At 44.1% G+C, this 26,576-nt stretch overlaps 1 protein-coding gene across 2 annotated transcripts in view; it reads left to right on the forward strand.

The window, feature by feature from the left end:
* Positions 1-26,576, forward strand: part of adck5 (aarF domain containing kinase 5) — a 79,222-nt gene that overhangs the window by 33,473 nt on the left and 19,173 nt on the right. The window contains exons 6-10 of one of the 2 annotated variants that reach the window (XM_080213914.1): positions 1,848-1,988; positions 8,476-8,589; positions 16,900-17,031; positions 24,757-24,840; positions 26,129-26,210. In XM_080213914.1, the coding sequence (XP_080070040.1) occupies positions 1,848-1,988; positions 8,476-8,589; positions 16,900-17,031; positions 24,757-24,840; positions 26,129-26,210 (553 nt within the window). The remainder of the gene's footprint in view (positions 1-1,847; positions 1,989-8,475; positions 8,590-16,899; positions 17,032-24,756; positions 24,841-26,128; positions 26,211-26,576) is intronic. The other variant, XM_080213922.1, reaches the window with a different exon arrangement.

Here is a 26,576-nt window from a genome sequence, read left to right on the forward strand (position 1 = left end):
GATTTCAAAGCTCAGCATTTAGAAGGCAGTGTTATAACCAGACAAAGTCAGCACGGATTTACAAAGGAGAAATCATGCTTGACGCATCTATTGGAATTCTTTGTGGCACTAACTAGCACAGTTGACTAAGGTGAACCATGGGTGTGGTTTATTTACACTTTCAAAAGGCTTTTGCCAAAGTTTCACAAAGCAGACAACTTTGTAAAGTTAAAGCACATGGGATTGTGGGTAGTACCTTGAGATGGATGGATTCCTTCACTCAGAGGAAGGTGAATGTGTTGAGTTCACTATCATAGAAAGTAGTTGAGGCCAAAACAGTCTGTGATTTTAAGAAAAATTACTATTTAACTTACTATTTAAAGGGCAAAAAGCTGCAGCATGCTACGGTGCAGAGGGACCTGGGGGTCCTTGTGCATGAGTCGCAAAAACCCAGTCTGCAGGTGCAGCAGGTGATCAAGAAGGCGAATGGAATGTTGGCCTTTATAGCGAGGGGGATAGAATATAAAAGTAGGGAGGTCTTGCTGCAACTGTACAGGGTACTGGTGAGGTCGCAGCTGGAGTACTGTGTGCAGTTTTGGTCGCCGCACTTGTGCAAGGATATTTTGGCCTTGGAGGGAGTGCAGAGGAGGTTCACTAGGCTGATACCGGAGATGAGGGGGTTGGACTATGAAGAGAGACTAAATAGATTGGGTCTGTACTCGTTGGAGTTGAGAAGGATGAGGGGGGATCTTATAGAGACGTATAAGATAATGAAAGGGATGGATAGGGTAGAGGTGGATAGATTCTTCCTGCTTAGAAAGAATAGCAGGACTAGAGGGCACAGCCTCAAGATAAGGGGAGGGGGCAGTTTAGATCGGAGTTGAGGAGGAACTTCTTCACTCAAAGGGTGGTGAATTTCTGGAATTCTTTGCCCGTTGAAGTGGTGGAGGCTGCCTCACTAAATATATTTAAGTCACGGGTAGATGGGTTTTTGACAGACAAGGGAATTAAGGGTTATGGGGAGAGAGCGGGAAAGTGGAACTGATTCACTTCAGATCAGCCATGATCTTATTGAATGGCAGGGCAGGCTCGAAGGGCTAGATGGCCTACTCCTGCTCCTATTTCTTATGTTCTTATGTTCTAGAAATTAGATATAGCTCTTGGGGCTAAAGGGATCAAGGCATATGGGGGAAGGTGGGATCAGGATATTGAATTTGATCAGCCATGATCAAAATGAATGGTAGAACAGGCTCGAAGGGCTGAATGGTTTATTCCTGCTTTTATTTTCTACGCCCTACCAGAAGAGATGGTGGAAGCAGGCACATTAGCAACATTTAAGAGGCATCTGGATAGGTACCTGAATAGGGAGGGAATAGAAGGATACGGAAGGTTTTCTCATTTAGTTAGGGCATTATAATTGGCATGAGTCTGGAGGGCCGAAGGAGCTGTTCCTGTGCTATTCCTTGTTCTTTGTTTCTATGTTTGACAGAAATGGCAGATGATCCTTTGAATGCAGGGGCCGGCGGGTGACACGTGAGAAATGGGGACACTATCCTGGCTCTGGGAAAGAGGGATGGGATTAAGCAGTGGTGTGGGAGATGGGTCAGACGTGGTTGAGAACTCTGTCCGCCATGGTGGGTGGGAAACCACAATTAAGGAAGAAGGAAGACATTTTAGCAGTGCCATTTTGGAAAGTGGCAGCATTGAATAGATGCAACAGAGCTGAAGAGATAGAATGGGATGGAGTCCTTACAAGATGGGTAGGACTTATTTTCCTCATCACAAACAAAGTGACTATTACTCCCAACTACTCCTTGCATTAAATGTATACAAAAAGACCATGTCACCTTCTCTTCTGACATTTCCAGGTTGATGCATTGTTCCTTGAAGACTTTCAAACCACTCCAGATAAATTGTTCAAGTACTTCAACCAGAAGCCATTTGCAGCCGCCAGTCTATCTCAGGTCCACAGGGCAGAACTACATGATGGGACATCTGTGGCTGTTAAAGTAGGTACAGTCGGTAGCAGTAGTGGGTATCACAAATTAATTTTTGGTTCCAAAATTGATATTTGATAAATTCAGGCAAAAATGATAAATGTAGTAATCTGCTTCAAATTTCAAATAATTTCACCGGTTAACTCCTCTCAAGTGTGTCGTCATCACTGAGAATATCAGCACAATGAGACAGCCAATGAACCAGAACAGCCGACAGATACGCAGTGCAACAACTTAAGAGGAAAGAGTCCAATTGGACTCCTCCGGAAGGCCGCTGCCCTCGACTGGACTTGTATGCCCAAACCATCAGGAGGTGCATTAACACCAGATTCATCAGCTGCACTCACAAGACAGCCCCGAACATCACCCGAGCACAACGCAACGCCATCCATGCTCTCAAGACAAACTGCAACATTGTCATCAAACCAGCAGACAAAGGAGGGGCCATCGTCATACTGAACAGAACGGATTACTGTAAAGAAGTGTACCGAAGTGTAAAGAACTAAACAACGAGGAACACTACAGACAGTTACCCACAGATCCGACCAAAGAACACACTCGTCAACTCAACAATCTGATCAAGACCTTTGATCCGGACCTTCAGAGCAACTTCCGTGCTCTCATTCCACGTACTCCCCGCATTGGAGATCTCTACTGCCTCCCAAAGATACACAAGGCAAACACACCTGGTCGTCCCATCGTATCGGGCAATGGGACTCTGTGTGAGAACCTCTCCGGCTACGTCGAGGGCATCCTGAAACCCATTGTACAAAGAACCCCAGCTTTTGTCGCGACACTACGGACTTCCTACAGAAACGCAGCACACATGGAGCAGTTGAACCAGGGACACTCCTCGTCACAATGGATGTCTCGGCCCTCTACACCAACATCCCCCACAACGATGGCATTGCTGCGACTGCCTCAGTACTCAATGCTGATAACTGCCAGTTTCCAGATGCAATTTTACAACTCATCCGCTTTATCCTGGACCACAATGTCTTCACCTTCAACAACCAGTTTTTCATCCAGACACACAGAACAGCCATGGGGACCAAATTTGCACCTCAATATGCCAACATCTTCATGCACAGGTTCGAACAAGCACTGCACAGAATCTTCAACCGATGCTATACACTAGATACATCGATGACATCTTCCTTTGGCCTCATGGTGAACAATCACTGAAACAACTATATGATGATATCAACAAATTCCACCCCACCATCAGACTCACCATGGACTATTCCCCAGAATCAGTTGCATTCTTGGACACACGCATCTCCATCAAGGACGGTCACCTCACCACCTCGCTGTACCGCAAGCCCACAGACAATCTCACAATGCTCCACTTTTCCAGCTTCCACCCTAAACATGTTAAAGAAGCCATCCCCTATGGACAAGCCCTCCGTATACACAGGATTTGCTCAGATGAGGAGGATCATGACAGACACCTCCAGACGCTGAAAAATGCCCTTATAAGAACAGGATATGGCGCTCGACTCATAGATCGACAGTTCCGATGTGCCACAGCGAAAAACCGCACCGATCTCCTCAGAAGACAAACACAGGACACAGTGGACAGAGTACCCTTCATCGTCCAGTACTTCCCCGGAGTGGAGAAGCTACGACATCTTCTCCGGAGTCTTCAACGTATCATTGATGAAGACGAACATCTCCAGGGCCATCCCCACACCCCCACTTCTTGCCTCCAGACAACCACGCAACCTCAAACAGACCATTGTTCGCAGCAAACTACCCAGCCTTCAGGAGAACAGTGACCACAATACCACACAACCCTGCCACAGCAACCTCTGCAAGACATACTGGATCATCAACATGGATACCATCATCACACGTGAGAATACCATACACCAGGTACATGGTAAATACTCTTGCAACTCGGCCAACATTGTCTACCTGATACATTGCAAGAAAGGATGTCCCGAAGCATGGTACATTGGGGAGACCATGCAGACGCTACGACAACGGATGAATGAACATCGCTCGACAATCACCAGGCAAGACTGTCCCCTTCCTGTTGGCGAACACTTCAGTGGTCATGGGCATTCAGCCTCTGACCTTCGGGTAAACGTTCTCCAAGGCGGCCTTCACGACACACGACAGCGCAGAGTTGCTGAACAGAGACTGATAGCCAAGTTCCGCACACATGAGGACGGTCTCAACAGGGATCTTGGGTTCATGTCGCACTCTCTGTAACCCCCGTGACTTGCCTGGGTTTGCAAAACCTCACTCACTGTACTGTCTGAAGACAATACACATCTCTTTAACCTGTGATCAGTGCTCCTTCCACTCACATTGTCGGCCACTTTAAGACTTGAACAGCAGGTTAGGTGTAAAGATTTGCATTCTAATCAGTAATCTGTAAACTGTCTGTGCTTTATATGCTCTGTCTGAGGCCAGAACTCTCCATTCACCTGACGAAGGGGCTAACCCGAAAGTTAGTGAGTTTACTATCAAATAAATCGGTTGGACTGAAACCTGGTGTTGTCAGACTTTTTACTGTGTTTAAGAACATAAGAATTACCCCAGTCCAACGCCGGCATATCCACATCATCAATATCAGTCCACACATAGGAACAGGAGAAAACTATTTGGTTCCACAAGCCTGTTGCAGGCGGGTGGGCCTGGGTAAGATGCTATTTTGGAGAGTCGCTGCAGACTCAATGACCTCCTTCTGCACTGTAGGGATTCTATGGTTATTCTATGCTCCTCTATTAAAGAGAGACAACTGATCTGTATCCAAACATCATCCACCTGCCCTGGCCTCTTCTTTATCCTGTTTAGCGAAGTTTAATCTCCTTGGGCAGGTTTTAAATTATTAATTGAGCGCAATGCTTTACGTGGGAGAGTTCCACACTTCTACCACCCCAATACACACACAAGTGTTTTCTAACTTCCCTTCCAAATGAGCTGGCTTTAATTTTGTCCCTTTTTCCTACAGTTCTACCAGTGGAAAAAAATTTTATCCCGTCAATTCCATTTAAAATGCTAAAAATTTCAATTTGGCGCTCATTGTTTTAAAATGAGGAGCTGCCCGTTTAAGAAACGAGAAGGATTTTCTCTGCGGATTGAGAATCATAGAATTCCTACAGTGCAGAAGGAGGCCATTTGGCCCATCAATTCTGCATTGACCACAATCCTGCCCATACCCTATCCCCGTAACACCCTAGCTAGTCCCCCTGACACTGAGGGCAATTTAGCATGGCCAATCAACCTGACATATTCAAAGTATATTGTGCTTATATCAATCCCAAAAAGTAAAACTGAAAACATAAAGAATGGAAAACAGTAACACTTTTTTTTAATGGGCACATTCTGACCATGAATTGATTTATTTTCCTTTGGTCATGTAATAAGTCTTATTTGACTGTCTGTGACCAATTGAAGACAATACAACCCCACAAAGCTGTTGTGTGATTCAATTAAAACATAATTGATCTGTAACACAAAGAGAAAATGCTGGAAAATCTCAGCAGGTCTGGCAGCATCTGTAAGGAAGAAAAAATAGCTGACATTTTGAGCCCAGATGACCCTTTGTCAAAGCTTACTGCAAAACCCATTGCACTGATCTGCAATCTTAACTCCCTTCACCCACCTTTGCACCAAATCACTGAATATCCTTAAGTCAACAAGAATCTAGTAACAAAAACAGAAAATGCTGGAAAGTCCCAGCAGATCCGACAGCATCCGTGGAGAGAGAGAGCTGGAGTCTTTAGAATTCTCTTCCCTAAAAGGCAGTAGAATCAAAGTGTTCGAATAATTTTAAGGCAGAGATAGATTGTGATAAGGGGGGGTGAGGAAATACTATAGGAGGTAGGCAGGACTGTGGAGATATCAGATCAGCCATGAACTTGCTAAATGGCGAGCGGGCTTGAGTGGCCTATTCCTGCATCTAATGTCCATGTATGTAAATCATACCTTAGCCTATAATTCAGGGAATTTATTTCACATAATCTAACCCTTTGAACTCTGGAAATATTTTGATAAATCTTCATTACGTTCTTTCCAAATCCAACATGAAAAAATGTGCTGCTGTGAGTGTTACGCAGTCTTCTAGGTGTGGCCTAACATTTACTTTGTGTAGCTGTTGTAAAAGTTCTCCACTTTATATTCCCACCATCCAGCTATGAAGGCTAATATTCGTTTAGCCTTTTTTGAGTACTTGCTGACAATTTATGATGAAGTGGGTCAGCTTTCAAGCTCTCACTATAACAACAATATTCAGTGGCTTTCACTTTCAACACAGTTTCTTACTCCATGCTGGAATAGTTTTAAATACATATCTTGAAATACTTTGGGACTGGAGGTTTACACAGGCTGTGCAAGGCGGTGTCAACCTGACTATAACCCACGCACCAGTGTTCATTCTGTACCAAGATATATCTCTAAACAGGGAGAGAGTCCCTGAACACTGAAGGGAATGAAACTTAAAATTAAATTAATGATGGGATTCAACTTGCATTTCAATGATGCCTTTCACAGGCGTGGGGTGTTCAAAAGCACTTAGGACATAGAACACTACAGCACAAACAGGCCCTTCAGCCCACGAGTTGCGCCGATCACATCAACACCTACCAATCCATAGACCTATCGATAACCCCCAATCCCATTAAATCCCATATACTCATCCAGAAGTCTTTTAAAAGACCCCAGCGAGTTCGCCTCCACCACCACTGACGGCAGCCGATTCCATTCACTCACCACCCTCTGAGTGAAAAACTTACCCCTAACATCACTTCTGTACTTTCCTCCCCGCACCTTAAATCTGTGTCCTCTCGTAGCGACCATTTCAACCCGGGGAAATAGGGTGGATTCTCAGAGGCTATCTATTCCTCTCAACATTTTATAAACTTCTATCAGGTCGCCTCTCAACCTTCGTCTCTACAGGGAAAAGAGTCCCAGCTCCCTCAACCTAACTTCATAAAGCATGCCTCCCAGTCCAGGCAACATCCTTGTAAATCTCCTCTGTACCCTTTCAATAGCTTCTACGTCCTTCCTATAGTGAGGCGACCAGAACTGTGCACAGTACTCCAAGTGAGGCCTGACAAGGGTCTTATAAAGTTGCAGCATTACCTCCCGATTCCTAAACTCAATCCCTCGATTAACGAAGGCCAGTACACCATATGCCTTCTTGACCACATCCTCCACCTGCGAGGCCGATTTAAGAGTCCTGTGGACCCGGACCACAAGATCCTTCTGCTCTTCAACACTACTAAGACTCCTGCCCTTGATAGTGTGCTCGTTCATCCCATTGGTTCTGCCAAAATGGACGACTACACATTTATCCGCGTTGAAGTCCATCTGCCACTTCTCCGCCCAGTCCTGCATCCTATTTATGTCCTGCTGCAACTTTTGACATCCTTCCAGACCATCCACAACACCACCGACCTTCGTGTCATCAGCGAACTTACTAACCCATCCCTCCACTTCCTCATCCAGGTCATTTATGAAAATGACAAACAGCAAGGGTCCTAGAACAGATCCCTGGGGCACTCCACTGGTGACTGACCTCCATGCCGAAAAAGACCCATCCACAACCACTCTCTGCCTTCTGCAGGCAAGCCAGTTCTGGATCCACAGGGCCAAAACCCCTTGGATCCCATGCCCTCTCACCTTCTCAAGAAGTGTCATTGACACTTCTGGTCAATTGGCATTTTCTCTGAAGTGCAGGCTCTGTTGAAAAGAAGTTTTGCTTTTTTTCCCCTCTTTGCATTCCTGCAAACCTCACGCTGCTAATGGCCATCGCCACCTTTCAAATATTGAAATGAGTTGCTGAGCTTTTCTATCATTTCAGTTCATAAAATAGCACTAGCAAATCTCTAGTGCTGATACTACCAATGAGCTTGTTGCAGGATGTGTTGTACATTACACAGGGAAAGGCAGAGACCACAAGTAGTGGATAGAGGCAGCAGCTGGCGGGCATGGTGTGATACGCCCAGGGAAGTTGTTTTGCTGTGTATGTTTTTTTTCAATATGGTTGAAAACTGGAAAAGCAATTTTTACACAACAGGCACACTTGAAGTGTGAGACAAAACGACTTGCATTTATATGACCATCAGAAATTTCAAAGCACTTTGCAGTAATTGAAGTACTTTTGAACGGTAGTCATTGTTGTGACCTAGGAAGCACAGCTGCCAATTTATGCACTACAATGTCCCACAATCTGCATTGTGATTAATGACCAGATAACCTGTTTGATATTGATAAGCCAGGACACTGGGGATAACTCCCCTACTCTTCTTTGAGGTAGTGACCAAGGGAATTTTTCTCTCCAGCTCAGAGGAAGGATGGGGCCTCTGTTTAATGTCCCATCTGAAAGGCAGTACCTCAGAAGTACCCCCTCACTACTGCCTTGATTTTTTTTGTGCTGGAATGGGACTTGAACCTATGTTCTTCTCACTCAAGAGACCAACTTCTTTCTTGACTCTGCTTTTAAATTCACAGTTCAATTGCATTTTATCTCTTCCTCTTACTCCAGGTACAGTTCATTGATCTACGGGACCGATTTGATGGAGACATTATGACACTGGAGTTCCTCTTGGGCCTGGTTCAGTTGATGCATCCAAAGTTTGCATTCCGCTGGGTCCTCCAGGTAAGTGTTCTCTGTCCTAATGGAAGGGTAGGAATGTTGAATGTAGCATGATATTTCCAGATGATACTGCAGAATTTCATACAGATATATATCCTTGATGGTATAAGGTTTTATCAAAAAGAAAATTGTAAGAGAGGCAGTGGTTCAGATATGAATCATGCCCCATTTATTTCTCAGTCAATTAATATCTCTTTTTTTAAGAACATAAGAACATAAGAAATAGGAGCAGGAGTAGGCCATCCAGCCCTTTGAGCCTGCCCCGCCATTCAATAAGATCATGGCTGATCTGTCGTGTCTCAGTTGCACATTCCCGCCCTCTCCCCATAACCCTTAATCCCCTCGCTTATCAAAAACCCATCAACCCGCGTCTTAAAAATATTTAGCGAGGCAGCCTCCACCACCTCAACGGGCAGAGAATTCCAGAGATTCACCACCCTTTGAGTGAAGAAGTTCCTCCTCAACTCCTTTCTAAACCGCCCCCCCTTTATCTTGAGGCTGTGCCCTCTAGTCCTACTGTCCTTTCTGAGCGGGAAGAGCCTCTCCACCTCTATCCTATCCTATCCATCCCATTCAACATCTTATATGTCTCAATGAGATCTCCCCTCATTCTTCTAAACTCTAATTTATTTATTAGTGTCACAAGTAGGCTTACATTAATGCTGCAATAAAGTTACTGTGAAAATCCTCTAGTGGCCACACTCTGGGTACACCTGAGGGAGAATTTAGCATGGCCGTTGAGCCTAACCAGCATGTCTTTTCAGATTGTGGGAGGTAACTGGTGCACCTGGAGGAAACCCATGCAGACACTGGGAGAATGTGCAGACTGCGCAAAGACAGTGACCCAAGCTGGGAATCGAATCTGGTCATGGCGCTCTGAGGCAGCGGTTCTAACCACTGTACCACCATGCCACTCAAAGAGATGTATGCAGATGCGATGCAAATATTTTTGGGCACAAAAGTGCAGGTCCTTATTTCAGACTCTGACTGTCTTAACCACCTCAAAACAGGCCGCATCTTAAACTGCCAGTGTCTCCCAGACTGCAGACCATGGCATAGTATAAAACATGTTCCACCCATCTTGAAATAAATGTCCTTCAAAACGGATTAAGACCAGTTGGCCTGAAATAGCCTGCATTTCTATAGCTCTTTCCACAACCTTTGAAGATTACAAAGCATTTTCCAGCCGGTAATGTACTCCTGAAAAGTAGTCACAGTTGTAATGTAGGAAATGCAACAGTCAGTTTGCCTACAGTGAGCTCCCACAAACAGCAATGAGATAATCTGTTTCTTAATGATGGCTCAGGCATAAATGCTTGCTAAAATATCACAGAGAACTCCCTAGCTATTCTGTGACATGGTGCCATGGGATTGTTTCTGTCCATCCCTGAGGGACAGATGGGATCTCGGTTCTCATCCAAAATATTGCATGCCCAACAGCACTCCCTGGGTGCTGTGCCAGAGTATTAGCCTGAATTGTATGTACTGAATTCTCTGAAGTAGGATTCAAATCCATGACCACTGAACTTGAAGTTATGTCTGACACAGCCTTCTCAAACCTGGTACTACCTAACCAGATGGGTTAATGCTCTGGTAATCACGTGCATCCCCAACCTGATTACCTGACTCGGCATTGCAGCAGGCTGTTTAGTCACTAAACCGACATGGAAATGGTATAACAATGCAAATGATAATGGATGTTAAGAACTGTGTTAAATGACAGATCTGATCCTTCAGGTTACGTTGCAAAAGTTACAAATGGTGCAACGTCATCATCAGCTGTTCGGATGGCAGAACAGGCCGGAGAAAATGCTTCTGTTCCTGTGCCAGGATATTTCACTTCTTAAAGTTCATTCACAACATGTAGGCGTTTCTGGCAAGGTGATGATTTATTACCTATCCCTAATTGCCCGTGAGACAACTGAATTGTTTGTTAGCCCAATTCAGAGAGCAGAGTGCAACCAATCACATTAATATAGGTCTGGAGTTACACACAGGCCAGACTGAAGACAGGCAGATTCCCTTTCCTAAAGGATGTTAGTGAATCAGGTGGGTTTGTAGTGACAATCCAGTAGTTACTGATACTTTCTGCGATACAGTTTGAACTAGTGTCTCTAGATTATTAGCTCAGGTCTTTGGGTGCAGTAATGTTGCCTCTACACTCCCTGACCCTGTATTAATAACATTGAAAGCTTATGAATGCAAGCTGCTGTGGAATGCCAAATGTTAAATTTGCAAGGTCACGTTCAGTGTTGACTGGCGAAATGGCCATTCATGTGAATGATGTATTTTACAATCAAAAACCTCTCTGCCTGCCAGGCCCAACTCCAGATAATTTTTATTTTTGAACTGTCCCAGAATCTTATCTCTTTTACACTCATTGTATATTGCATTTTAGTAACATAACAGGTTATTTTTTTAAATAGACTGTTATCTTTGTACACTGGGTACTCTTATTATGTCTGAACAAGCTCTTATTCAAGCTTTGCATTTTTAACCTTTCCAAGTTTAATTAGAGTCCTAGAGGTTTACAGCTTGCCCATGCCACATTTTTTTAAAACCCATAAGCTAATCACATGTAGACCATTCCTTATAGTGATGATCAGAGGATTGCTCGTACAGCACAGAAAGAGAATGATCATAATGGTGTCAGGTTTGTAACTCAAATCTGCTGCCGCCTTTGCAGTGAGATCATTGGTATCTCAACCCAAATGGCTATTTTTTATGAATCTTAACAATGTTGGCAGGCTGTTTCATTGTGGGAAGACATTGTAACAAAGAACAAAATCAGCCCGGGAAACAGGCCCTTCGGCCCAACAAGCCCACGCCGCCATCTCAACACCACCAGTCCACCTCTCTACCCATGACCCCTATCTAATGTTTTATGGCCATCCAGATTGAGGGAAACTGATTTAAGGACAACTTATTCCTGCCAATCAGCCTAACAGCACATCATAAGAACATAAGAAATAGGAGCAGGAGTAGGCCATCCAGCCCTTCGAGCCTGCCCCGCCATTCAATAAGATCATGGCTGATCTGTCGTGGCTCAGTTGCACATTCCCGCCCTCTCCCCATAACCCTTAATCCCCTCGCTTATCAAAAACCCATCAACCCGCGTCTTAAAAATATTTAGCGAGGCAGCCTCCACCACCTCAACGGGCAGAGAATTCCAGAGATTCACCACCCTTTGAGTGAAGAAGTTCCTTCTCAACTCCGTTCTAAACCACCCCCCCCTTTATCTTGAGGCTGTGCCCCCTAGTCTTACTGTCCTTTCTGAGTGGGAAGAGCCTCCCACCTCTATCCTATCCATCCCATTCATCATCTTATACGTCTCAATGAGATCTCCCCTCATTCGTCTAAACTCTAACGAGTACAAGCCTAGTTTATTCAGCCTCTCCTCATAGCTCAACCCCCTCAACTCTGGTATCAGCCTAGTAAACCTCCTCTGCACTCCCTCCAAAGCCAAAATATCCTTGCGTAAGTACGGCGCCCAAAACTGCACACAGTACTCCAGCTGCGGCCTCACCAATGCCCTATACAGCTGCAGCAAGACCTCCCTACTTTTATATTCAATCCCCCTCGCTATGAAGGCCAGCATCCCATTAGCCTTCTTGACCACCTGCTGCATCTGCAGGCTGGGTTTTTGTGACTCTTGCACAAGACATCTTTGGGGTGTGGGAGGAAACCGGAGCACCCGGAGAAAACCCACGCAAGCACGGGGAGAATGCGCAAACTCCCACAGACACCGGCCCAAATCCATGTGTCTGCACAGCAATCAGCGATAGTCACTGAGCTGTCGTCTTGCCCAGTATCTTGTCCAGTTTAGGCACACACTAACGACATGAAGCACTAGGCCAATCTCAAACAACCAAGAGCAGCCCCAGTACGACCCATCGCGTGTATGCCCCTCGTTGGACACGAGGTGGACCGACTTAAAACCCGTGAATGAAAAGATTATACCCCTTCTATGAGGATGTGTCTAGGGCGGTGGATAGAGGAGAGCCGGTGGATGTGGTCTTTCTTGATTTTCAGAAGGCGTTTGACAAGGTACCCCACAAGAGGTTATTGCAGAAGGTAAGGGGGCATGGAGTTGGGGTAGGGTGTTAGCATGGATAGAGGACTGGTTGTCAAATAGGAGGCAGAGAGTGGGGGTCAATGGGTGCTATTCGGATTGGCGGATGGTGACTAGTGGAGTGCCCCAGGGGTCGGTGCTGGGGCCTCAGCTATTTACCATTTATATAGATGATCTGGAGGAGGGAACTGAGTGTAGGGTGTCGAAATTTGCTGATGACACCAAAATTGGTGGAAAGGCAAATTGTGCGGAGGGTGGTGAGAGTCTACAGAAGGATCTAGATAGGCTGGGCAAATGGGCCAGGAAATGGCAGATGGAATTTAATGTTGGCAAGTGCGAGGTGGTCCACTTTGGTAGGAATAATGGTAGGAAGGATTATTACTTACGTGGAGAAAAACTGCAGCAGGCGACGGTGCAGAGGGACCTCGGGGTCTTTGTGCATGAGTCGCAAAAACCCAGCTTGCAGGTGCAGCAGGTGGTCAGGAAGGCGAATGGGATGCTGGCCTTCATAGCGAGGGGGATTGAATATAAAAGTAGGGAGGTCTTGCTGCGGCTGTATAGGGCATTGGTGAGGCCGCAGCTGGAGTACTGTGTGCAGTTTTGGGCGCCATACTTACGCAAAGATATTTTGGCCTTGGAGGGAGTGCAGAGGAGGTTTACTAGGCTGATGCCGGAGTTGAGAGGGTTGAGCTATGAGGAGAGGCTGAATAAATTAGGCTTGTACTCGTTAGAGTTTAGAAGAATGAGGGGAGATCTCATTGAGACGTATAAGATGATGAATGGGATAGATAGGATAGAGGTGGAGAGACTCTTCCCGCTCAGAAAGGATAGTAGGACTAGGGGGCACAGCCTCAAGATAAAGGGGGTGCGGTTTAGAACGGAGTTGAGGAGGAACTTCTTCACTCAAAGGGTGGTGAATCTCTGGAATTCTCTGCCCGTTGAAGTGGTGGAGGCTACCTTGCTAAATATTTTTAAGACGCGGGTTGATGGGTTTTTGGTAAGAGAGGGGATTAAGGGTTATGGGGAGAGGGCGGGAATGTGGAACTGAGACATGACAGATCAGCCATGATCTTATTGAATGGCGGGGCAGGCTCGAAGGGCTAGTTGGCCTACTCCTGCTCCTATTTCTTATGTTCTTATGTTCTTTACATTACCAGGGTCACCCCAATGCTAATGACCCTTATTTAAAAGGATCTCCTATATCCACCCATCTCTAACTCAGTCATGTGCCTGTCTAAGTTACTCTTAAAGGACTCTAGCGTGTTTGCCTCCACCACCTTGGCAGAGCATTCCATACCCCCACTACCCTCTGTGAAAAATCTCCCTCTAATATCTGTGTTGTACCGCTCCCCCCTCACCTTAAGTCCATGGCCCCTTGTTCTACGTGTCTCTATTATAGGAAATAGCTTACCTCTATTTACTCTATCTATACCCTTCATAATCTTATATACCTCTATTAGATCCCCCCTCAGTCGGCATCTTTCAAGGGAAAAGAGCCCTAATTTCTTCAATCTTTCCTCATACCCCAGTCCTTCCATACCAGGCAACATCCTGGTAAACCTCCTCTGCACTCTCTCCAGAGTCTCCACGTCCTTCCGGTAGTAAAGCGACCAGAACTGGACGCAGTACTCCAAATGCGGCCTAACCAACGTTCTGTACAACTGCAACATTAGACTCCAGCTCTTATATTCTACACCCCTTCCTATAAAGGCTAACATACCATAGGCTTTCTTCACCACACTCTCCACTTGTACTGCCACCTTCAAAGACTTGTGCACTTGCACCCCCAGGTCTCGCTGCGATTCTATCCTCCTTACAGGCTTACCCTTTATCATATAACTTCCCCCTACATTATTCCGGCCAAAATGCATCACCTCACATTTATCTGGATTAAACTCCATTTGCCACGTATCTGCCCAATCAACCAGCCTATCAATATCCCGCTGTATTGCCAGACACTGCTCCTCACTGCCTGCCAATCCAGCCATCTTGGTGTCATCAGCAAATTTGCTGATCACACCATCTACTCCCTCTTCCAAATCATTTATATACACTATAAAGAGAAGAGGTCCCAGTACCGAGCCCTGCGGAACACCACTAGTGACAGACCTCCAGCTAGAAAAAGACCCCTCCACTACTACTCTCTGACTCCTCTTTGCAAGCCAGTTCTCTACCCATCTAGATACCTGACCACATATCCCATGAGCTTTAATCTTCTGTACCAACCTACCATGAGGGACTTTGTCAAACGCCTTACTGAAATCCATATAGATGACATCAATGGCTCGTCCTTTGTCAACCGTTTTTGTCACCTCCTCAAAGAATTCTACCAGATTCGTAAGGCAAGACTTCCCCTTGACAAAGCCATGCTGCGTATCCTTAATCAGATCGCAACGCTCCAAGTGCGCATACATCCTATCCCTAAGAATCCTCTCCATCAACTTGCCTACCACTGACGTTAAACTCACCGGCCTATAGTTACCCGGGCTATCCGTCCTACCCTTTTTAAACAACAGTACCACGTTCGCTATCCTCTAGTCCTCTGGGACCTCACCTGTGTCCAAAGAAGAGACAAAGATTCGCGTCAGAGGCCCAGCAATCTCATCCCTCGCCTCTTTAAGCAGCCTAGGATAAATGCAATCAGGCCCCGGAGATTTATCGGTTTTAATGCCCTCTAAAAGCCCTAACACTTCTTCCCTCATAACCAATAGATCTTTCAATTGGTCTACCGCTCCCTCAATGACTGTACTAGACATCAAGCCCCTCTCCTTCGTGAATAACAGATGTGTTGAGTATAGGGCTAACGGGAGGACTTTGAATAGTGTGGATGAACAGAGGGATCTAGGTGTATGTGTACGTAGATCCCTGAAAGTTGGGAATCAAGTAGATAGGGTTGTTAAGAAGGCATACAGTGTCTTGGCGTTTATTGGTAGGGGGATTGAATTTAGGAGTCGCAGCGTCATGTTGCAACTGTACACAACTCTGGTGCGGCTGCACTTGGAGTACTGTGTGCAGTTCTGGTCCCCACATTACAGGAAGGATGTGGAGGCTTTGGAGAGGGTGCAGAGGAGGTTTACCAGGATGTTGCCTGGTATGGAGGGGAGGTCCTATGAGGAGAGACTGAGAGATTTGGGGTTGTTTTCGCTGGAAAGAAGGCGGCTAAGAGGGGATCTTATTGAGACATATAAGATGATTAGAGGTTTAGATAGGGTGGACAGTGATAGCCTTTTTCCTCGGATGGAGAAAGCTAGCACGAGGGGGCATGGCTTTAAATTAAGGGGGGGTAGTTATAGGACGGATGTCAGGGGTAGGTTCTTTACCCAGAGGGTGGTGAGGGATTGGAATGCCCTGCCTGCTGTGGTTGTAAATGCGCCTAGTTTGGGGGCGTTTAAGAGATCCGTGGATAGGTTTATGGACAAAAAGGGATTGGTTTAGGTTAGTGGGTCATTGTTTTTTAACTGGTCGGCGCAACATCGTGGGCCGAAGGGCCTGTTCTGCGCTGTAGTGTTCTATGTTCTAATACCGACGCAAAGTATTCATTCAGGATCTCCCCCATTCCCTCTGCCTCTAAGCACAATTCCCCACGTCTGTCCCTGAGAGGACTGATTTTACCCCTAGCCACCCTTTTGTTCTTAAGATAGGAGTAAAACGCCTTTGGATTCTCCTTAACCCTACCTGCCAAAGCCATCTCATGCCCCCTCTTTGCTCTCCTAACACCCGGTTTGAGATCCCTCCTACTCTCTCTGTATTCCTCCAACGCTCTCTCCGTTCCCAGCTGCTTAGACCTGACATACGCCTCTCATTTCTTCCTAACCAGGTCTTCTATATCTCTAGTAATCCACGGTTCCCTAATCCTACCTTTCCCATCCTTTCTCCTAACCGGCACATGCCTTTCCTGCATGTAACTGTGCCCAGAACCTGTTTGATCCAATATCTATATACGTGTACTATGCATTGAGGTCATAATTTACTGGTAGTCATGCATCATGCACCGAAAGGTCATCATGAACCGAAACGTTGGGTCTATTCTCTCCACAAATCCTGTCAGACCTGTTTAGATTTTCCAGCATTTTCTATTTGTGTTTCAGATTCCTGCATCTGTAATATTTTGCTTTTATCTTAGAGAGACTGAATGACCTGCTTCTGTTCCTATGTCAGTGGAAGGCTAGAGTATTAAACTGGTTTAATATGGAAATACATAGCGTGCCTCATATGTATTCTGTACATGCCATACACCACAGGACCTGAAGGGAACACTAGCCCAGGAACTGGACTTTGAGAATGAAGGCCGTAACGCAGAGCGATGTGCACGAGATCTCAGCCACTTCAAATTTATTGTTATTCCCAAGGTGTACTGGAAGCAGACTAGCAAGGTGAGGCTAAAAATATGGAGTATGTTCTGGCTATGTGCAATGAATATGTCTCCCATCATTAAAATATAATCAAGGCTTTCATTAGATTAACATCCTGGGCAAATAAAGTGGTTCAGCTGCCTGGAGGCTGGGTTCATTCAGGTTTGGTAAATGGGGCCCATATTTTATGAGATTTGTTGCTCACCAAGTCACTTGTAAACCCTTTGAGTCTGTTGGCCACTGATGAAAGCTCAAAAATTGGGGATGATATGCAAGTCTCTTGGCTTGAAGTTCATCCTAAGCTGTCATGCAGGACAATAGAAGATTAAAAACAAATCTATTACAAATGCAGTGGGAATTTGTTTTTTGTTCTGGAATGTAGCTTATGCTAATAAAATTGTATTTATTTCCTATCAAAATTTCCAATAATTATTACATTAGAATTTAAAGATAAAGCAGCAGGAGTAGACCAAGTGACGCTTCAAATCTGCTCCCCCATTCAATATGATCATGGCTGATCTCTGGCCTTAACTTCACTTTCCTAGCCACTCCCCATGTTCCTTGAATCCCTTCAGAGTTGAAAATTCTGTCTATCTCAGCATTAAATATACTCAATAATAGATCATCCACAATCCTCTGGGGTAGAGAATTTCAGAGGTTCACAAGTCTTTGAGTGAATACATTTCTCCTCATCTCAGTCCTAAATTAATAGTTCCTGACCCTGAGACTTGGCCCTTATCACCTAGATTTCCTACAAAGGAGAAGCAACCTCTCAGCATCTACCCTTTTCGAGCCCCCTTCAGAACCTTGCATGTTTGGGAGTATAGGATTTTGGAGCGGGGATAGGCCATTCAGCCCTTCATGCCTGCTTCACCATTCAATAAGATCGTGGCTATCTTCTAAGTGACAGATGGAATTTAACCCTGAGAAGTGTGAGGTGATACACTTTGGAAGGAGTAAGTTGACAAGGAAGTATTCAGTGAGTGGCATGATACTAGAAGTTCTGATGAACAAAGGGACCTTGGTGTGTTTGTCCATAGATCTGTGAAGGTGGAAGGGCATGTTGGTGGAGGGGTGAAAAAGGCATATGTGACACATTTTTTCCCTCAAGGCCATTGGTGAACCAGATGGGTATTTATGACAACAATGGTTTCATGGTCAACATTCAACTTCTGATTCCATATTTTTATTGAATTCAAATTTTGCCATCTGCTACAGTGAGATTTGAACCTGTCACCACAGCATTGCTAGTCCAGTGACAGTATCACTATCTCAGCACCTCCCCTTCCTGAAGTCAAAACTGTGCACAGTATTCTTCGTGTAGTCTCACCAGAACTCTCTACAACTATATATCAAGACATCCTTATTCCTGTACTCCAAACATGCCATTTGCCTTCCTAATTGCTTGCTGTATGTGCATACTAGCTTTGTGTTCATTGTATGAGTCACCCAAGATCTCAAACCTCTCACTTCCAAACATTATCCTCCATCTGTGCCACCTTTCACTTCACCTAACTTCCATTCATCTGTTATTTATGTTACTTTCCAATCTCTCTATCAGTTCACAGCTTTCGTTTCCAGCTAACATTGTACAATTTTCAAACTTGGGTAACTTTTCTTGGTCTTTTTGTCTAAGTTATTAATAGAGATTAAGTAGCTGGGCCCAAGCGTTGATCCTTGTGGCACTTCACTAGTTACATCTATCAACTTGGAAACACACACTTACCCCTATTCATTGCATCCTGTTCATCAATCTGTCCACAATCCAAGCTAGTATATTACTCCAAACTCCATTAAGCTCTTATCTTTTATAATGACCTTTGAGTGGTATCTTACTGAATGCCTTTTACAAATCCAAGTATACTACATTTATTGGAGGTTCTTTATCTTACTAGTTACATCCTCAAACAAATGCAAAAGGATTTGTCAAAAGTAATAGTACAGAACTCAAGTATAGCTGGAAAAAAGAGATATACTATCAAAGGGAGACTTGCTGTCATCAGGATAGATACAAGAATACCAAATCGCAAAGGGAAAAACAATTGTACTTCATGAGAAAAGAATGCTGATTTGCAAATAGACTCTGGTTGAGATGTTGCCATTGAGAATGCCCAGAGAATATTTATCCCTCTAGTTTTGTTTAAATTCAGAATAGCCAAGTTAGCACTGATTGAGATGTTGCCATGGGGAATGCGCCAGGGAACAGCTGTCCCCCATGTTTTTGTTCAATTGAGAAAGGTGCAATGCTTGGACATAATTTATTTGTTTGCAGAACATAGGCCCCTGAATTTAAATACATGTAACTTCTAGCACAAATATGTGAACCATATTGCAAACTTGACTGATACTGAATTGGTTCTCGACATAATTGGTAGTGTACTCAGAAATGCTGGCCAATTGTGGAATGACACCCTATCTGCATACTGTTCTAAATTTTGCAAGCACAGGTTTGTTGAGTACAATCAATACTCTGTGCCTGTTGCAAACAGCTGAGGGGACATGTTTATTACAATCCATCAGTCATTGGGACATATGACCCACATACCTGGCATCACGCTGCCACTGGAATTAATATAACACATTATTCATTTGTGTGATAGGCGGGAATGTCTTTTTGGCTTGGTGCAGCATCCTGTTGGAAAATACAACTCGTGTTGCTACTGCATATTAGCAGGATGAGATGCTAGCTGAACTTGTTGCTCAAATCTTTGAGACACCTTGGGTGGGATTTTCCTCCCTTGCTGCATCATGTTTGATGGTGGTGGGAAGTGGCGTGTTGTTTGCAGGTGGTGGGATCTTACAGTCCCACCATTGTGAATGGACTCCTTGCGGCTGGGAAACCGATGGCAGGGTTGTACCGTTAGCAGGGCTATAAGATCCCACTGGCGTGAATGGCAGCATGATTTTTGCGCTTGCCTGCGGGGTAATTTGAGATAGACTGGGTACTTTTCAGGACTGACACATTCATTCATGAGTTAGCGCGATATAGATCAAATATTCTCCATGGCAATGCCTTGACCATGCAGAGCCCACTTACCAACTAATCAGCACCTTTTTCTTCAGCACGAAATATTGTTATTCCCTTTGAAATTTGATATTCTTGCATCTGTCATGTTGAGGACTAAACACAAAGCATGTCTTCTTTTTTCAGCTATACTCAAATTGGTCAAGCACAATTCCTTTTCATATAATCAGATAGAGTCATAGAGGTTTACAGCATGGAAATAGGCCCTTTGGCCCAACTTGTCCATGCTGCCCTTTTTTTTAAAACCCCTAAGCTATGAGGAGAGACTGAATAAACTAGGCTTGTACTCGTTAGAGTTTAGAAGAATGAGGGGAGATCTCATTGAGACGTATAAGATGATGAATGGGATGGATAGGATAGAGTTGGAGAGGCTCTTCCCGCTCAGAAAGGACAGTAGGACTAGGGGGCACAGCCTCAAGATAAAGGGGGGGCGGTTTAGAACGGAGTTGAGGAGGAACTTCTTCACTCAAAGGGTGGTGAATCTCTGGAATTCTCTGCCCGTTGAGGTGGTGGAGGCTGCCTCGCTAAATATTTTTAAGACGCGGGTTGATGGGTTTTTGATAAGAGAGGGGATTAAGGGTTATGGGGAGAGGGCGGGAATGTGGAACTGAGACACGACAGATAGCCATGATCTTATTGAATGGCGGGGCAGGCTCAAAGGGCTGGATGGCCTACTCCTGCTCCTATTTCTTATGTTCTTATGTTCTAATTCCAATTGCCTGCATTTGGCCCATATCGCTCTATACCCATCTTTCCCATGTAACTGTCTAAATGCTTTTTAAAAAACAAAATTGTATCCACCTCTATTACTACCTCTGGCAGGTTGTTCCAGACACTCGCCACTCTGTGTGAAAAGGTTGCCCTTCTGAACACTTTTGTATCTCTCCCCTCTCATCTCAAACCGATGCCCTCTAGTTTTAGACTCCCCTACCTTTGGGAAAAGATATTGACTATCTAGCTGATCTGTGCCCCTCATTATTTTATAGACCTCTATAAGATCACTCCTGTGCTCCGGAGGGAAAAGTGCCAGTCTACCCAGCCTCTCCCTATAACTCAAACCATCAAGTCCTGGTAGCGTCCTAATAAATCTTTTCTGCACTCTTTCTAGTTTAATAATATCCTTTCTATAATAGGGTGACCAGAACTATTCCAAGTGTGGCCTCACCAATGTCTTGTACAACTTCAACAAGTCATCCCAACTCCTGTATTCAAAGTTCTGACCGATGAAACCAAGCATGCTGAATGCCTTTTTCACCATTCTGTCCGCCTGTGACTCCACTTTCAAGGATTTATGAACCTGTGCCTCTAATCTCTTTATTCTGTAACTCTCCCCAATGTCCTTCCATTAACGGGGTAAGTCCTGCCTTGGTTCAATCTACCAAAATGCATCTCCTTGCATTTATCTAAATTAAACTCCAGTTGCCATTCGTCGGCCCACTGGCCTAATTGATCAAGATTCCGTTGAATTGGTGATAACTTCACTGTCCACTATACCACCAATCTTAGTGTCATCTGCAAACTTATTAACCATGCCCCCTGTATTCTCATCCGAATCATTAATATAAATGATAAATAACAGTGGACCCAGCACTGATCCCTGAGGCACACCACTGGTCACAGGCCTCCAGTTTGAAAGATAATCCCCTACAACCACCCCCTGGCTTCTGTTAAGAAGCCAATTTTATCCCCATTTAGATACCTCACCCTGGATCCCGTGAGATTTAACTTTATGCAACAACCTACCATGTGATACCTTGTCAAAGGCCTTGCTGAAGTCCACGTAGACAACATCAACGGCACTGCCCTCATCTACCTTCTTGGTCACCCCTTCAAAAAAACTCATTCAAACATGATTTTAATTATTTTTTAAGTGCATTGTTAAGATTTTCTTACAGTTTCCAGCATTTTCTGAACAATTGATGCCAGGCTTAGAGGCCTGAATTTCCCTGTTTTCTCTCTCCCTCCTTTCTTAAAAAGCGGTGCTATATTTATAGAGTCATAGAGATTTACAGCATGGAAACAGGCCCTTCAGCCCAACTTGTCCATGCTGCCCTTTTTTTAAAACCCCTAAGCTAATCCCAATTGCCTGCATATTTCCCCTATACTCTATACCCATCGTACCCATGTAACTATCTAAATGCTTTTTAAAAGATAAAATTGTACCCACCTCCACTACTACCTCTGGCAGCTTGTTCCAGACACTCACCACCCTCTGTGTGGGAAAAATTGTCCCTCTGGACACTTTTGTATCTCTCCCCTCTCACCTTAAAGCTATGCCCTCTAGTTTTAGACTCCCCTACCTTTGGGAAAAGATATTGACTGTGTACCTTGTCTATGCCTGTCATTATTTTATAGACCTCTATACTCAGCCTTCTACACTCCAGAGAGAAAAGTCCCAGTCTATTCAGCCTCTTCTTATAACTCAATCCATCAAGTCCTTGTAGCATCCTAGTAAATCTTTTCTGCACTCTTACTAATTTCATAATATCCTTTCTATAATAGGGTGACCAGAATTGTACACAGTATTCAAAGTGTGGCCTTACCAGTGTCTTGTACAACTTCAACAAGATGTTCTAACTCCTGTATTCAATGTTTTGACCGATGACACCAAGCATGCCGAATGCCTGTTTCACCACTCTGTGACTCCACTTTCAAAGAGTTATGAACATGTATCCCTAGATCTCTTTGTTCTGTAACTCTCCCCATTAACTGAATAAGTCCTGCCCTGGTTCAATCTACCAAAATACATCATCTCGCATTTGTCTAAATTAAACTCAATCTGCCATTCGTCAGCCCACGGCCCAATTGATCAAGATACTATTGCAATTACATTTGCTAACTTCCAATCCACATGGATCATTCCAGAGTCTAGAGAATTTTGGAAAATCACAAGCAGCACATCCTCCGTGTCTGCAGCTATCTCCTTCAGAACCCTTTTAGGTTCTGGGCATTTGTTGGATTTTAATTCCAAAAGTTTATCTAATATTTTTCCGTTGTTGATTATGATTACTTTAACTACATCACTCTTATTAACCCCTTCGTCATCCTGTTCTGACCCTGTCTCATTGCATAATACTAGGTCCATAGTCGGTTCCACAACACATTGCTTCAAGAAACTAATGCATTCTAGAAACTAGTCTTCTAGACCACCTTTGCCAAATTGATTTCTTCAATTTATTTGAAGATTAAAGTTCCACATAACTATTACATTGTCTTTGTTACATGCTCCAATTATTTTTTTGTAATACTCTATCTGTCAGTATAACCACTGTTGAAACATTGTATACTTTGGAATATTTATTTCTCAACCTCGATCTCCTTATAACCATGTAATGGTGATTCGATTTAAACCATTTATCTTTATTTGTGCTATGTTATTGCGAATACTCACGCATTCAGAATGAAAATCTTTATTTTTTTTTACTATTTTTGCATGAGCCTGATTTGCTGCAGCAGTAAGAAAGGCTGGATAGACTGGAACATTTTTCCCTGGAATATGGGAGGCTGAGGGGTGATCTTACAAAGGTCTTAAAATAATGGGGGGCATAGATCAGCTAGATAGTCGATATCTTTTCCCAAAGGTAGGGGAGTCTGAAACTAGAGGGTATAGGTTTAAGGTGAGAGGGGAGAGATACAAGTGTCCAGAGGGGCAATTTTTCACACAGAGGGTGATGAGTGTCTGGAACAAGCTGCCAGAAGCAGCAGTAAAGGTGGGTACAATTTTGTCTTTTAAAAAGTGTTTAGATAGTTACATGGGTAAGATGAGTCTAGACGGATATGGATTGAACGCAAGCAATTGGGACTACCTCAGTGGTTTAATAAAAAGGACGGCATGGACAAATTGGATCGAAGGGCCTGTTTCCATACTGCAAACCTCTATGACTCTATCTGCAAACTTTGAAATAATGCCTCTGTGCCAAGGTGCAGGTCATTTAATATGTATCAAAAAGAACATTGGTCCCAACCCAACCACGTGAGATCTCTTAACAATCTTGAGTCTTGATGGGGTAGATGTGGAAAGGAGGTTTCCTGTTGTCAGAGAAGCTTGAATTGTTTAAAAATAAGAGGTCTGCTGTTTATGACAGAAATGAGGAAAATGTTTTTCTCTGATGGTTATCAGTCTCTGAAATTCTCTTCCTCAAAAGGCAGTGAAAGCAGATCCCTTGAATATTTTTAAGGCAGCTCTCAGTAGATACTTGATAAACAAGGGGATGAAAGGTTATCAGGGGCTGAAAGATGATCAGCCACGATCTTATTGAATGTGCAACAGCTCTAAGGACCGAGTGACCTACCCCTACTCCTAGTTCCTATTTTTGTACCATTGAAAACCTTCTTCCAGTCTGAAAAAAACAATGTTGTTTTCTCAACCTTAGCCAACTTCATATCCACGCTAACACTTCCTCTTGATCCTGTGTAACCATTTTTCTAATAATTCTGTAAGCTTTTCCTTTAAACGTTAGTCTAATTTCTCGTTTGTGTATTGGTTTGTCCGATGATATTCTGCACTTTCCCTAAGCACTCTATTCAATTGCAAAGATGGAACCTTTGTTTACTGTGATCCAGCTGTCTAGATTCTACCTGTCTAAACCCCTCCTTTCCATTTTACCACAGAGTCACTCACACTCACCTTCTATTGCTGTGCATAGGCATTTTCTGCCTTTTGTTGGCTCTGTAAATGTATGATGTATTTCTGCTTAATCTGTGTATGCTTTTACTTTCAGCGAATCCTGACTGCAGATTACTGCGAGGGCTGTAAAGTCACCAACGTTGATGAAATTGAGCAACAGGGCTTGAGTGTCAAAGATGTAAGTGCAGATTTTCCTCATCCACTCTCTCAAATTTATTCCTCATCTCTTCTGAAGGCAATGGCTCATGGACAGACACTAGGAGCCCTCTGGTCTTGCCTCGCTTGCTCGCCTGCTCGCTCACTGGCCTCGCCTCGCTTACTGGCCTCGCCTCGCTCTTCAGACAGTATATGTTAATAGGTCAGTTTAACTGTGGGCCCAGAGAGTATAATAGGTCAATTTCATCATCTGATGCCCATACATGCTATATTCTGAGAGGGTTTGTTTGATGGGGACCAGAAGTGGAAACCCTGAGAGATTATATTTCTTTAAATGTTAATCTAATTGCTGTACAGTCCCTGCCAGTATTTGTTGGCTGTGTATCATTTAAAGCTTATAGTCTTTCAATCTATTGCGGCTGTGCACACTCTTGGCTAGAACGATCCAAAGTCAAACCCACTGTCTCCCCAGCTTTCTCGATGAACTTTAAAGCTGTTAAAAGTCACTTGTCCTTTGAAAAATATAATAGTTTATTCCCAGCACCTACCCTGTACCAAAGCATCCCTTGCTCCCTGACAACCCTGCACAAAGTTTTCTCCCAGCCTGCACTAAGTGATGGCTTTAATGTGCAACTCCTGTTGCTGATGTCCACAAAAATCTGCTCGAATCTGGATGTAACATGTGAGTTCCTTGTCTGGATGGCAAATCACTGAAACCAGCTACTTCATCTGCCACTGACACAACATGGTGCTGTGCATACTATCTGCAAGATATGCTGCGGCAAATTATTCCTTCGACAGCAACCTCTGCTGCCTTAGCAGACACATGGGAACACTATCACCTGGAAGTTTTCCTCCAAGTCTCTCTCAATCCTGACTTGGAAATATATCCATAGTTATTCATCATTACTGGATCAAAATTCTGGAACTCCTTCCCAACAACATGTTGGGTGTCTCTATGTCTCATGGACTGCAGCCATTTAAGGGAGCAGTCCACCATCATCCCTTTGGAGGCTCCTAGGACTCAGTAATAAATGCAGCCTTGCCTGTGATGCCCAACCAGGCCAGCCAACGTTGAGATATCATTGAATTGGAAAAATGGATTGATTAAATGCCTTTGTTGAGAGGGTCAAATTCAGATCTTTTAAGATGCCAAAGACGAGGAAGGGTTTGCAGTGGCTGTTCTAGTTTCTCTGGTGTCATGTCTATGCCTGTGTTGCACACCCACCATCTGTTATGATTGGCAGTACTGTTGAAAAAGCAGCTGGAAGAGTTGCACTGTACACTGACACACCAACTCCTTTCCTCAGGTTGCAGACAAACTGGTCAGGACTTTTGCAGAACAGATATTTTATACTGGGTTCATCCACGCTGACCCCCACCCTGGGAATGGTAAGTCTGAGAACTGTGGGGGAGCACTAGACCACCAAAACTTCACATCTTTGAAGTACAAATGCTACAGTAGAAAATACATCTAGTTTGACCAGAATTAGTTTATATAACTGAAAGCAGAGACTGAAAAGGGGGAAAGCTACTTGTGATCAATAACACCAGGCATTTATATAGCACCATCAACATCCCAAGGTTCTCTACAGGAACATTTTCAAACAAAATTTGATGCTGAGCCATTTCAGGAAATATTAGAACAAGTGACCACAAACATAGCAGAGAGGTAGCTTTCAAGGAGCATTTGAAAGGGGCAGAGAAAGATGGGTGTTTAGGAACATAATCCCAGAGCTATAGGCAGCTGCACACACT

Source organism: Carcharhinus amblyrhynchos, chromosome 2, assembly GCF_965287045.1.
Source record: "Carcharhinus amblyrhynchos chromosome 2, sCarAmb.v2.hapA, whole genome shotgun sequence".
Lineage (NCBI taxonomy): Eukaryota > Metazoa > Chordata > Chondrichthyes > Carcharhiniformes > Carcharhinidae > Carcharhinus > Carcharhinus amblyrhynchos.